This window comes from Thamnophis elegans, chromosome 8 (assembly GCF_009769535.1).
Source record: "Thamnophis elegans isolate rThaEle1 chromosome 8, rThaEle1.pri, whole genome shotgun sequence".
Classification (NCBI taxonomy): Eukaryota; Metazoa; Chordata; class Lepidosauria; order Squamata; family Colubridae; genus Thamnophis; species Thamnophis elegans.
The window spans coordinates 45,352,218-45,367,334 of NC_045548.1; the positions used below are offsets into that span (position 1 = coordinate 45,352,218).

Sequence of the window (15,117 nt, forward strand, 5' to 3'; positions counted from 1 at the left end):
TTAAAAGCAAAGTGGGCAGAACTTGGATAGAAATCGGGAATCCCGAGGAGGAGCCTCCCAGACCAGCTGGGGAGGGAAGGGGAAGGCTCAGAAGCAGAGCCAGTATGTAGAAGAGATAAGAGAGAAGCGCTTTTAGCAATCATAGGAGAAGTTTGTTTCTAAAATATGTATGTCAGAAACAATAAATTTCCTACATTATCTATTCTATAATATAATTATTGAATTAAAATTTTAATTGTAATCAGCTGGTCTTCTGGCTAAATAAATATATGTTCCCCATAGGGTACTATGCAAACGTACTAAATCACTTTATAGTTTACATCTGTGTGGTTTGCCTGATTAAATTAAGGTGACCAGATTTTCAGATTGGTAAAGAGGGACACCTTTGAGGGTGGGGGAGGGGCTTGATCAAAAATTTTATACGGAGAAACAAAAATTTTCATATAACGCAAAAATAGTATTGTAATTTTTTTTATTTCAACATAACTACAATTTACAAATATAAATTGTAACTCTTGCCAAACATCAAAATTTTGATCACATGACCATGTGGATGCTGCAACGGTCGGTAAGTGTGAAAATGGTTGCTAAGTGTGAAAAATGATAATCAGTCACTTTTTTCAATGCCATTGTAACTTTGGTCACTATACCACCTTTCTTGCCACAGTTCTTAAGTGAATAACTGCAGCTGGTATTTTGTATTTTGGATAGAATCTTTTTTTAAATAGTCTAAGACAATTTAAAAAAAGAATCCACACAGAATAAAACTATTTTAAAAAAAACCCAATGCACAATAAATAAAATATTATTTTAAAATACATTAAAAAATAAAAGAAAAAAACCCAGCTCACTTACCAGCAGGCACAAGTGAGCACTCCAAGTCAATCCCGAATGATATAGATGTTAATACAAAGAACTGAGCAAATTAAAATGGTGAAATTAGTAAGGGAAATATTTTTCAAAGAAACTTTGCCACCATTTTTTCCACATGAGCCGACCTCCAACCTCCGTGCCCCTCCCCTCCAGAAAATCCAGAAAGTAACACTCGCGGCTTCTGTAGCCAAGTATTTCCTGCAGCTCTATGGTACTTGCTCATTTTTTCTTATAAAAGGAGGTAAAAGGGGCGGGGGGGGTGTCCGTTTTATTGCTTTAACGTTTTAATATCTTCAATAAAAGTACTGAGAGAGAGAGAGGGATTAGACAGGGTGTCTTTTGTCTTGCCCCAGTTAGGATTTCTTAAGCAAATCCACTGGGCTTTCAACATGAAGCCAGAAAATCAGGACTTTTTAAAAACGCCCCGGGACACAGGGCCAATTTCCTCACATGCAGTGATTTTGCCCCTTTTTATGGATACAGTGGCGCATTTTTCCATGCCAAATTGCATTGAAATATCGGTGCTGAATACTCGGACTGTGTTTGTCAATGATTGGATTTCTATTTCTGACTTTCCATAGAGTTTCAAATCATCCATATATAGTAAATGCGAAAATTTTTCAGCTTCTTTGGCTGTTTGGTAGCCTAATTTCATTTTTTTTTAAGATTACTGATAGTGGGATCATTGCGATGATGAAGAGAAGAGGTGAAAGTGAATCACCCTGGAAAATTCCTCGCTTGATATTAACTTTTAATTATTAAATAATTAATAATAATAATAATAATAATAATAATAATAATTATTATTATTATTATTATAAAATTGTATGTATGTATGTATGTATGTATGTATGTATGTATGTATGTATGTATGTATGTATGCAAGTAGAAAAATAGGAACAAGCTTTTATGGTGGGAAAGTGTGTGCCTTTGGCATCTAGTCATGTCGGCCACATGACGGAGACATCTTCAGACAGCGCTGGCTATTTGGCTTTGAAATGGAGATTAGCACCATCCCCTAGAGTAGGGAATGACTAGCACATATGTGTGAGGGGGAACCTTTACCTCTACATATATACATACATACATACATACATGCATAGACATGCAATTTTATTGCTATAATAAAAATTATATGCTATATTCTTCGCTCATTTCTTGTAGCATGGAGGGAAGCAGGGAAAGGGGGAGGGAGGAGGGAGGGAGAGGGAGGGAGGGAGAGAGAGGGGGGCAACCTAACATTTGACAGGGAGCTGCTAGGTAAAATTGAAACTACTGAATCTGAGGTACAAAAGCTACATATTCTTGCTGAAGGCAAAACATTAAACTAACTGAATTCTAAAACATCTGGATGGTGTTCCAGTTTCCCACCCAGATGGAGATAGTTCATTTCCATATCTGATAGCCCTCATAAAAGGAGTTTGTGGAGAATTTCATGGAAGGAACCCCTTTGCTATGGTCATTTCCATCTAGCTGGATATTTTGGTTACCCTCAAGTTGTTTTAAGATCCCATTTAAATCACCATAATCAATAAGGACTGCAAATGTTGTGGGATTCAACACTTCAACAATTTCCAGTTTCTTTACTGTTTTTAATCTTTATTGCTTAGAATAGAGATTGGGAAAATGTCTAATCTCTGTAACTATTAAGGAATTTCAATTCCCAGAAGATCCTTAACTGGCAGAGATAGAAGATACTAAGGGATATAGTTCAGTGATTTTTTTTCAAGGGTCTTCCACAGTTTATGGTGAGGATAAAACTCACTGAGAGCAAAGCTGAAATATGTATGCTGCTTGGGCTCATGGTAATTAAATAATTTGCATAAATGAATAAAAACAATGTTTTAGCTCTGCAAACATTATTGTGCAGGATATTGAAAAAACATATCCTTGAGAACACATTTTGTCTGTAGATGGCAGTAACGGCACTGAAGATTACAAATTGTCATAATAAAATTTGTAGGGAAAATGCCCCCAATATTGTATCTGTGCAAAGCAAATGATCAAATTTTCACGGTATACTTAAGTATGTAATATTGTGTGTAGTTAAGTTTATATGATGATTCTTTTTGGATTTTATAATACTGAAACATTAATAGATTTGTAGTATTTCTTTTCAAAGATCTACTGGCAATCTACTCACCCCAACTTTAAATAATACTAAAGTCAGCAAAGGCATTTGTTACTTTTTCACTGCATAGTGAGATGGCTACATTACAGTGCAACCCATCCTTGAACTAAGAAATAAATTATTTTGCCCTATTGGTCAAGCCCTATTTTCTCTAAAGAATGGAACAGGAGACTGTTGTTATTCTTGCATTTTTAAATCCTGGACAAATTAAGGAAATTGACTGATGGGTTTTTCTTGAGTTTGTTTCCACTAAAAGTTACCTTGCCAGGAAGGAAGGGAACAACAAACTAAATCCTTAAAAATGGGTGAGATGGTCTAACTGTCTTCCTGATTAGGTAGAACAATCAATCAGTGGGATGATTTGTTTCCAGAAATTGTGGGTGCTCTGCATTGGAGGTTTTCAAGAAGAGATTGGACAACCATCTATCTGAAATGGTTTCCTGTCTGAGCAGGGGGTTGGATTAGAAGATCTCCAAGGTCCCTTCCAACTTTGTTATTATGTTAGGTATGTATGACCAAGTAAATCTACCTGTAAAGTTGACTGGTGTCAGGTATGGAATGTAACTGGTCAGCAGAGCATTTCTGAACATAAGCTGTTTTGAAATAATAGTAAATCCATGTTAAACAATAATTTGATGATAGGTCACGAGGTTGGAGGAAGGATAATAAGAATGAGGTGCCTTCTTTCATGTCACTCTGCCCCATGCCTCTGACTTATCAACCTGGCTAACAGCTGTGGAAAAGAGAGATATGTGGGATGAAAAGATGGAAGCTCTGTCCTTTAATGGCAGGGAAAATTTATTAATTATATGACTTCTACACTGTCTTCTGCACTGTACCATCTTTAACCAACTGACTCTAAATCATCTATAGCCACAAATATAAAAATCAGCAAATACAAATAATATTTAATATATAAATCTAACATGAACATAGCAATACACATCTCACTTACTTTGGCTATGTCATGTGGGGAAATTCACTGGACAAAGCAATTATGTCCAATTATGTTCGGAAGAGTTAGCAATAAAAGGAAACCAGGTCATCAAAAAACACGGGGCTGAACAATATAAGAAAGAACACAGTGGCTGGACACCAGTCAGAACATAGAGAACTCAAAAAAATAATGTAAGACAGAAGACGTGGTGAGACCTGGCCCATAGAAATGCCAATATTCAGAGATGACTGAATGCATAATAGCAGCAGCAGCAGCAATATATATTTATACTATAATATACATACTAAGTATAAGGTAATCCATCATTCATGATCTCAACATGTACCTGTCTAGTAAGCAGTCTTCAAAGACCTTCTGAAAAAAATCAGGATTTATTAATTGGAAAAGGACTATTCTTGCTTTGGGTAGAAAACTAAACCAATAAGAGGGAAGACCCCAAGAAAAATGAGAGCTAAATAGCTTGAAATAGATCTATACTAGTCTCCCTTTATTTATTTATCAGCACAAATAAAAACAAACACACACACACACACACACACACACACACATATATATATACACTTATATATATATACTTATATATATACTTGCAGAATCCCAAGCCTCTTTGTCTGAAACATCTCTTTGGATTTTTTGAGTCAGATGGGATCCTGAATGAAAGACATAATTTAATGAAGAAAAAAGTTTTACAGGAAAGATTAATTAGCTCTCACTTTCGGCCCATTTTTCTCTTCATGTCACTTCCTTCTCAGGGCACTAGACATATGTAGATGTACTTGTGAGGGACAAATGTCTCGTTTAACTTCTAAGTGGATATTTTGCTGGACACTTGCAAGCCTTAGGGATCTAATTAGTGTTCTAAAAATTGCAGCCAAAGCACAGCTGAGTTCCTTCATGGAGCAGAGAGGGCACATTTTAGGGAATTGGGGACCTTAAGAAGAATAAAGACTGTTCCATCATCAAAGTACAATCCAAACAAAAATAGAGCTTGAGATAAAATTATTGTACCATCAGCAGCAATTTGGAGGATTTAAATACATGATTGCCCTCATATTTCTAGTGTCGCAGATCAGATTAATTTTAGTATCAGGTAATTTCACACCCCAACTACATGTGGGTAGTGCATGAGGAATTGAGCGTTGACAGTTTTTAGGATATTCACAATGCCTATCTTGAATGGTTCAACTAGAACACCACTGCCATTAAAAGAAATCTAGTTTGCAGAAAAATCAAGAAAAAGGCTGAATTCAATTTTCACAATATAAAAAGATGTTGAGGCACAGAAAGAGTTCAGAGAACAACAAAGGTGATTAGAGGATAAGGGAGGATAAAACATACGGACGGTTGCAGGAATTAGGTATGTCTAGTTTAATGAAAAGAAGGACTAGAGTTCCAAGAGGATGCCACAAAGAAGAAAACCTATTCTCCAAAGCACCTGAAGGCATGCCAAGAAGCAATGGATAAATTTAACAAGGAGAGAACTAATGTAGAACTAAGGAGAAATTTCTTGACATTGAAAACAATTAATCAGTGGAATGACTTGCCTCAAGAAGTTGTGGGTACTCCAACATTGGAGGTTTTAAAGAAGAGATTGGACAACTATTTGACTGAAATGGTATAGTTTCCTGCTTGAGCAGGGGGTTGGACTAGAAGATTTCCAGATCTCTACCAACTCTGTTATTCCATTATTAAGTTATCATAGACAGCAGGAATCAGATAAAGAGATGAACAATTCAAGTCAACTAAAGAAATGATTATTCAAACAAATTTTCTACGGTGTCTTTGAGTTGGTGTTGACTCTTGGCAACTTCCTGGACTAGTTCCTGCAGTTTTCAGAAGTTATTTGCCATTACTTTCTTCCTAGAGAAGAGGGAGGGAGGGAGAGAGAGTCTTAGTATCTAAGTGTCTAAGGCGGATCTAAAACTCACAGTCCCCTGGTTTCTAGACTGATGCCTTAGCCACTATATCTAAATACTAAAAGATTTATTTAGATTTTCGTACCTCCCATTTTGTCTACAGTATCACCTGGCTTACGGATGAAAGCAGTTTCCTTTTCTATTTTGTCCACACCCAAACCTTTTCTCGGTACAGACTACAAAGTTCAACTATGCAAAGCATTCATTGTTTCTTTCTACCGAGGATATAGAGTTTTCTACTGAAAATGTATATCTACCTGGCAAGTTTTAAGGTAAAACTTTTTTTTATTAAAGTATTGTTGAGATTAATTAATTCCCTTAGTGGTATCTAAAGAGTTTATGCTATGATAGTATAGAAAATACTCCATACTATTAAGAGGCCTAATGAGTTGACTTCACTGAATTTAAGTCAGGTGAAAAAAAGTATTAATTGACCAAAAGGAAAATTACATTTATGTTATCCAGAATATTTATTTGTGGTTGTATCAACAGGCCAACAATATATATTTGCTTGATCCCTGATGAAGCCCATCTATGATTTCCCCTACTGTTTTGGGCAAACCGATCTGAATTGGCAGAATACCACCTCTGATTTTTATGTAATTGTTAGCATTCAAGTTAAATAATGTCAGGCAGGCATTAGAATATCATAATAACCCAACCCTCTAAGAAAAGAGTGAGGCAGATAGTATGAAGTAGTAGGCAATATTGTTAAGTTGCAGTGAGAAATGAAGTTTTCTGGGCCTTTCCACATAAAACGTAGCTTTCTTGGAGGAAATGCCCAGCCTGCTGGAATCATAAAGACAAGATTGCGTGAGAAATATATTGTCTTCCAGCAGCATGTATGTTCTATCATGCGTTTTATTTTTAACCTAGAATGTTTTTTTAATTTTATTTGAAGAATGTAGAGCCTTTTGTAATAAAATTATATTACCAAGTGCTAAAATGCTTTAGGGAATTATGAGAAGTAGAAAAAAGAAAATTTCCACTGGGACTTTAAAAAGTCTCTAATGTTTCTTTTTTTCATCTATTCAGCTAGTGTATTTCCTCCTGAGGAAATATCTACTTGAACTCAGTTAAAACATGCCCAGGATTACACATTCACATAAACTTTCTTTACATAAGTTTTTCTTTTATAGTTATTGAGATTGATAATTTGTTTTTATGAATCTCTGAATTACTTAGATACTCATTATTTTTTCTTTTCAGGGCTCATAAGGAAGCATTAACCTTGGCCCGCATCTTTTAAACTGTATGCTGTTACTTTCTCCATGGCGACTTAATGGTCAAATCCATTTCATAATACACTTGTGGACCTGAATTTTTAGTTTAACCTGCTGTTTTCACCAACATAAACCCCACCCATGTTTCATTCTACTAAGAAAAACATTTTGAATTGTTTTACCTGCAATGAAGGGGTCAATTGTAAAAAAACAACAAAAAAGTTTTTCTAAAGTAGATTTTTTAATTATTCTTTTGGGGCTTTTGGTTTATACATTTGATATTGGAACAGATCTCTGGATGGTAAAGAATTTTTTGTGTGAAGGCCAGTACTTGAAAGGTATTCTAATATTGCTCACGGGACTGTATTCATCAATAATTATTCAGTTTTTCAGTTGTGCCTGGTTTAAAGAAGATGAGAATGAAAAGTTTCCTTGGACATTTTATCTATTACATTCTTTAAATGGTGGATTATTTACAAGGTAAGTGCAAAATTTTAACTTAGATCACCTATACTATATGTATAAGGGCATTAAATAAAAATTTAAAGATAGACATGATGTTAACACATAACGTGACTGCTTGTTGAATTTTTTCTCATATTTCAAACTATTATTCTTACCTGTACAAGCTAGGTTTCTATAAATAATTGTTTCATTGAGTTTATAGTAGATTTGCGTAAAGGAAGCACAATACATTTGGCACTTTAATTTGACATCCAGGACAGTGATCTACATTGGGAGTCAAAATGAAGATGACATGCTTGATTTCCCAAAGTGTGGAGGCAAAGCTAATCTATTTCAGCTGGTTTCAGCTGGTTTAGGAGCCAAGGTGGCGCAGTGGTTAAATGCAGCACTGCAGGCTACTGCTAGATCAGCAGTTCAGCGGTTCAAATCCCACCGGCTCAGGGTTGACTCAGCCTTCCATCCTTCCGAGGTGGGTAAAATGAGGACCCAGATTGTTGGGGGCAATATGCTGACTCTCTGTAAACCGCTTAGAGAGGGCTGAAAGCCCTATGAAGCGGTATATAAGTCTACTGCTATTGCTATATTGCTATTTCTTTGCTTAAAGGTAACTGTCTTCTATGCATTATGTGCCGAAAACCATCAAAGGGCTAATAAAATAGGTTACAGTGGAAGACAAAAGTGTTTGTTGTACTAATACACAAGTAGAGGATATTAGATATTACTATACAGTATCAGAAATCAGGTCAGCAATATCTTGAAGACCATAAAATCACACCTTTCTTTCATTTGTTTTATTTTGTTTTAATTATTATCCATCCAGTTCTTACATTATTCTTATTAGAGTTCATCCAAAGGTACTTTTTCAAGAGGCAATTGGACTTTCTCATTTTTCTTTGAAGACATTTTGATTCTCATCCAAGAAGCTTTTTCAGCTCTGACTGGATGGTGGGGAATGGAAGACCTCTGGAATGGCGTCTGACCATCCAGTGAGAACTGAAGAAGTTTCTTGGATAAGAAGCAAAACATCTTCAAAGAAAAATGAGAAAGTCCACTTGCCTCCTGAAAAAGCACATTTGGGACAACCTGACTTGGATGACCAATACCTCCATAGATATTAGAATTAATCTATTCCAGGCCTGTCAAACTAGCAGTCCATGGGCCAGATATGTCACGCACAGGCCACACCCATCCCAGCTCTACCAAGGCAAAAAAAAATCATGGTACGTCATGATCCGATCTGTGAGGTGATCGAGTTTGACACCCATGACTGTAAGCTGATAAATTTTTTGAAAGGTAAACAATCCAAACCTATATATTCATACAATATCCATAAGCCAATTTATATTTATCTGGCTTTCAAGAAGTAGAATCAAATGTAACTCATCAACTTCTCCTTAAAAGGTACAATAAATACATTACTTTATGAGATTCAGTGCAAGGCAAAGTCCAAAAGTAATTTCTAAGCTGTGAATTTATCAGCACTTCTGTAAAGTAGTCAGTCTGATTACAACACAGCTTGGAAAACAACAGGCTCATATGAATGAATACAACAGCCTAGTTTACTTGACTTGTTTTTTCTGGATTTCACAGTGCTTAGATACTAGAACCAAATAGTTAATGTTCTTGATTGTTTTATTAAAACAATCCTGCAGGGTTATTCTGAAGGATAAATACATATCCATATAACATAAGAAAGCAATGTTATCTTGACAGACGATACACTTGCTTCCTGCACAGGAGGCATTCTTAAAGGAACAGAAATCAGTTCCTTGATGTTATTTCACAGCTGCATTCTTGCTTTTTGGTAATACTTTCTGTTGAAGGAACATTGTTTCTATGGTGGAGGAAAAAGGCACTTTCATCTGGTGCAATATAGCATTTCAGATCCATTGTCTTTATCTTTGTTTATCTGCTATTGCTTCTCCACTTCTACATCTCCACTCTAGAAATACTCAGAGAGTAAGAACTGTATTTCTCAACATAGTTAATTAAAGCAAATTGTTGAAAAGTCATAAAATATACAGTCAACACTCTGGCAGCTGCAAAGAGATACTATAGCCCTATTTCTCGGTAGGATGAAACCATTTAACTCAATAGTGCAGCTGTTTTAGTAAAACAATGAAAAGCTGGTCATTGCTGGAAATTATATAGTTTTAAAGTATGTGAATGGAGGAAAGGCCCCTATGCTGATTTAATGCTCTTATTCCTACTTTATGTAGTAATAGCAATAGCACCTAGACTTATATACTGTTTCACGGCTCAAGGTTGCTTTGCAGCCCTCTCTAAGTGGTTTACAGAGTCAGCATATTGCCCCCAACAAGCAGGCTCCTCATTTTACCTACCTTGGAAGGATAAAAGGCTGAGTCAACCTTGACCCTGGTGAGATTTGAACTGCCAAACTGCAGCTAGCAATCAGCTGAAGTAGCCTGCAGTCCTGCACTTTAACCACTTCACACCTGAGCTCAAAGTAGTAGCTGGATCTCCATTGTTTCTACGTATGATGCAAAAACTTTCTTCTTGGAAGGATGCCTAATCAAAATAAATCCTGCTGCCTGTATTATAGTTGGGTGCTCTTGATAGTACTAGCACACCAGCAGATTATGAAGTAGGGATCAGACCTAAATCTATGGTTTCTCTATTGGCAATCAGACAAAAATCCAGCACAAAGGAGGCATTCCACCTAATAACAGACCATTAAAGTCATTAGCAACAATAATACTCTGCAATAAACAGCCATATGTTTTACAGTGTGCATATTTTTTATTTTTGGGGAAGAACACTCAACCTTTCTAGTGTGCATTGCAAATAGAAATGGAACACAATTTTCATCTAACTTAGAGATGCAATAACCAGAACGTATGAATATACAATAACATCACAACTCAGTCACAGTGTTATCAAGCAACAGCAAAGGAATTATCTTATGAAAATCATTTTATCAGCAAACCCAATCTTCTATGATAACAGTAGAACAGTTTTATGACTTCTACCATTGCTACCATTGCAGACATCACTTGAATTTTTAAACTATTCTGACTTGGTTTAGTAACCTCAACCATTCTTTTTTGGTACTTATAACTACAGAGCAAAGCCACATTTTTCAGTCTGATGCCATGCAAACAAGTTGGTGAATATGAAAGAGTCTCACTGCTCTAAGAATTTAAAAATGAATTGACTAGAATGTAAACAACATTCTCATGGTCAAACATTCTCAGTTTTCAAATATTTTGGAATGTCTTTACAGTCTTGTGGGTGAATATATGAATATTTTTTCATTTCTTCCTGCATGCCTCTGTTTCCCCAAATTTGGTCTGGAGTATTCTAATCCTCTGAGCAGATTTGGAATTAAAAGCAACAGGGAAAAGGAAAGTATTTTTTGACTGCATTCTTCTAGAAAACAAATACAGTTGTATAAAACTTAAAACTTTCAGGAGTTGCATATATTGAATTTATGGAACCTTCCATATATAAGTATGAATTAATAGTAGTTGAGTCTGTTTATACCCAGGTGAAAAAGTTATTTTTATGATACAAACCTTACTGGGAGTAACTGAATGACCTCAATGAAGTGTATTTCTAAAATTGGTATAGGTTATAGCAGAATAGCTATGGACAGAAGTTATGGAACAACTGTTCTAAGAGAAAATCTTGAAATAATGACAAAGGGAAATTGGAACACACTGCAAAATTATTGTTTTGTCGTTCAGTTCTAATCCCTTGATATGATATAATTTGACAATGTAAATAATTTATGTAGCTCCCAATACCAAATACTTGAGATTTGAATTGCAAAAGTTGTATAGGAGACAAGAATTAATCTGTCTTGAAATATTTAATATATTATTTGTTTTAAGTTTTATTCTGGAGGATATTATGTTTTAGCCTCAAGGATACTTAGAGAACTGGGGAGTATTTCTGGTTTCACGGTACTATGGAAAATGCTGCTGGGTAGGTTACAGCAGGCACTACTGTCGGTTTGCTCATGCGCACACTGTGCATGTGCGTGCTTGATGCGCTCTGTGCACGCATGTGCAATACAATTAAAATTGTTCTGTGCATGTGCAGAACTGAAAAACAAGGTGGCAGCACCTACAGCGCTATCTGGAGAACCGGTTCAGGGGCGTGGCAGGCCTGGGTCACTGCCAGTTCTAGCGACCCACGGCGCCAAACCATTACTGGTTCAGCCGAACTGGTCCGAACAGGTAGGAACCCACCACTGTAGCATACGCTTAATACATTGTCAGATTTGAAAATTCACGTATGCTAAAAATCAATCAGAATGTTAAGCTGCTTTGAGCCCTACTTTCAATATTAATATATAAAGAATTCAGGCATATTTTCCAAGTAAACATGCACATGCTGAGTACTTTGCGTCACACAGGTTCCCTATGCTGTACATAATATATGAGAACTATTTGACAGAAATAATTTCAGTCTGCCATTACCAATAAATTAAGGCCCTTTTGTATGCAGTGGGAATTATCCTGTTTATATCCCAATGGGAAAAGAGGGACAATATGCTTTTAGCAGATGGATTGTAAAAACAAAAAATTGAATCTCAAGTCTTGTGATGTAAGATATGTGAAAGTAAATGTGTGGATGGTTGGATGGATGGATTGATTCAATGGGAAGGACTCCTTCAGCAGTCAAAAGTGCACTCATGGACCACTGTTTAAAGCAGACAATTAAATACTTCCTGCAGGCTGTCATTTCACAAACAATAGCAATGTGGTAGCTGTCCCCCCCCCCCCCCCACTTCCATAGCAAGTTCCTACATTTTGAAGTGGAAGAAAAGATCCTAAACAACAGGTCTGATCATCTATCTAGCACCTCAGTATTGGTGATTATATCAATAAAACCAGTATTTTTTATTCAGCTTTCAGCATCAAGCAAATATCATCTTCCTTTTAATAAACTGTTTGGGAAGGGGCAGGGAGGAATGGTGAAATGGAAGATGTCTAATTCTCTATCTAGATTTTTACTTTAAAGAAAGTTATTTTTTCTCATTGTAGATACTACTTAGCATTAAAACATGGATATGAGGCTGTATATATACCAAACAGTTCCACCAACAGCAACTTATGCTTCAAGGAAATGGTTTATATAAATATCCTTCAGTTATTTAAAGCCTTCTTGGAAAGCACTCCCCAGCTTATCCTTCAGATCTACATTGTGATGGTATCTGACGACTCTACTTTTTCTCAATGTAAGTCTAACCTGCATTAAAAATGCAAAGGGGCAGTGTATTTATGTAAAAATAGTTTTCTGCAATATACAATGAAGATCAAAATTAAGGTTTGCAAAGTGTAATCAATTACGACCTTTAAAAGTAATTTAATATTTTAAGTATATTAATACTTGCATAATTAAGTATTAAAATATAATATAAAGCCTTAGTCAATTTTAAAAATACTTTACCTAGAATAAGCACTTCCACCAATTTGGGTACCTTTGCAAAAGAAGATTATTGGCCTGGTAGCTGATTTCCCTTTGCTTTGTTTCAGGTATAGAGGCAACTAAAGACTGATTTTCAAAATTAGCTCAGTTTATTTTGCTTTTACTTTTATATTGGCTATAAATTGCTTTGGGAATATTGTCATCCAAGAAGGCTGCCAATAAATTTTAATAATCATAAATGTCAGTTCTCAAATCAAGGCAACATGAATTATGGCTGAAGATCTATTCCCTTTGGGGAATGCCATTAGTGCAGGTGGGTTAATAGAAGTTTTAGACAAGTTGTTCATCTCCTGTGTCATTCACCTTAAAAAAAAAAAGTGTTTAATATAAAAATTGGCAACTTTTTTTGGCCTGAACTAACCCTCCCTATTTTTGCTTTCATTTACAGATCTTTCCATCGCTTTGTCTTTCTGCAGCATTTCCTGTGCAACAGTGAACTTTCAAATAATTTTCCGAAAATATCGGCCTGACAAAAATGAATTTAGTGGGGTATTTTGCAAACTTATATATCTTTTCTATAAACTCATGACATTGACTTCTTGGATACTTACCATTGTCTTACTCTCAATGTTGAACATCATAGGTTCTATTGTGCTGCTAATTTTTCTTTGGTTTGGAAATCTAATCTGGGTGATAACGCAAAGAACTGATTTTTGTAAATTTAAAACAACAGAATATGTTTACAGAATGATTGTGGCAATCATTCTCATGTTTACCTTTTTTAATGTCAAGGGAGAAAACACGGCAATTGTCCAGAGGGTTTATTATGTTTTTCGAATAATTATAACTGTAATTATATTGTGCATATGTGGGTACTGGAGATCATTACTTGATGAAAATATATATTTGTCAACATTGATTATTATAGTTGTGATCTTCCTAATATTAGGTATTATTTCTCTTATTATATATTATATACATTTTCATCCTAATATTCATTGCACACAAGATGAAATTGATGGACTAGGAGTAGAAAGAGAAGACCCCTGCAGAATTAGTAAATTTTTAATACAATAAAGGATGCTACATTTGGTCTGCAACAATATGTTTGATTGTTAGACTTTGGAAACTTTTAATTCTTTGCTTCCACTAATCTTTGCAACCACGAGCTAACAGTCCTAGTTGTACATATATAAACTAAGACTGAAGTACATTTATAAGAAAACTTGGAGCAGTGTTTAGAAGTCTGATTTTTCAAGCCCTTCAAACCTATTTTGCTCCTTGACATTCAGGTAGGATCAGTGTGGTTTCATCAATTTATTTTCATCAAATTGTTTCCCTCACTGTCCGCTGACAATCCTTGTTATGAGGAAAACAAAAGAAGGGAGTATTAGGCATGCTACCTTGAGCGATGCAAAAATTTAATCTAATCCAGTGTTTCTCAACCTTGTCAATTTGAAGGTGTCTGGACTTCAACTCCCAGAAGTCCAGACACGCTGGCTGGGGAATTCTGGGAGTTGAAGTCCAGACATCTTCAAGTTGACAAGGTTGAGAAACACTGATCTAATCAATAAATAATGGGAGGATAGTATATAGTACTTTTAATACTGTCACTAGTAATCTTTGCCTTTTAATTGTGAAGACTGAAAGAATGAGTACAGATAGTCCTTGACTTAACAGCAGCTCATTTAGTGACCACTCAAAACGGCACTGAAAAAGTGACTTATGACCATTTTCCGCATGACCATTGCAACATCCCCATGGTCACATGATCAAAATCCAGATGCTTGGTAACAGAGTCATATTTATGATGGTTGCAATGTGCCTCAGGTCATGTGATCACCTTTTTTGATCTTCTGACCAGCAAAGTCAATGTGGAAGCCTGATTCATTTAACAACTGTGTTACTAACTTTACAAGTACAGTGATACACTTAATGGCTGTTATAAGAAAGGTCATAAAATGGTGCAAAATTCATTTAACAACTGTCTTAATTAGGAACATGAATTTGGGGCTAATTGCTGTCATAAGTTGACGACTAAATTAGGGACTAAAATATGGACTTAGGGCTCTTGAATGGCCCCAAGACCTTTTCAGGGACCACGGAATCATTATTTGCCTGTCTATGTTGAAAAATAATACAATTTTAAAATCC

At 35.6% G+C, this 15,117-nt stretch overlaps 1 protein-coding gene across 1 annotated transcript; it reads left to right on the forward strand.

Moving 5' to 3' along the window:
* Positions 1-7,288: 7,288 nt before the first annotated feature.
* Positions 7,289-14,040, forward strand: XKR9 (XK related 9). Its single transcript, XM_032222276.1, has 3 exons — positions 7,289-7,581; positions 12,579-12,772; positions 13,412-14,040. Exons 1-3 carry the CDS (start codon positions 7,289-7,291, stop codon positions 14,038-14,040), a joined length of 1,116 nt encoding a protein of 371 aa, XP_032078167.1.
* Positions 14,041-15,117: the final 1,077 nt, after the last annotated feature.

Coding starts and splice junctions, on each gene's coding strand:
- XKR9 (XM_032222276.1), top strand. CDS start 7,289: ATGAAGGGGTCAATTGTAAAAAAACAACAAAAAAGTTTTTCTAAAGTA. Junction 7,582..12,578: donor AATGGTGGATTATTTACAAG/GTAAGTGCAAAA, acceptor TTCTCATTGTAG/ATACTACTTAGCATTAAAAC. Junction 12,773..13,411: donor CGACTCTACTTTTTCTCAAT/GTAAGTCTAACC, acceptor TTTCATTTACAG/ATCTTTCCATCGCTTTGTCT.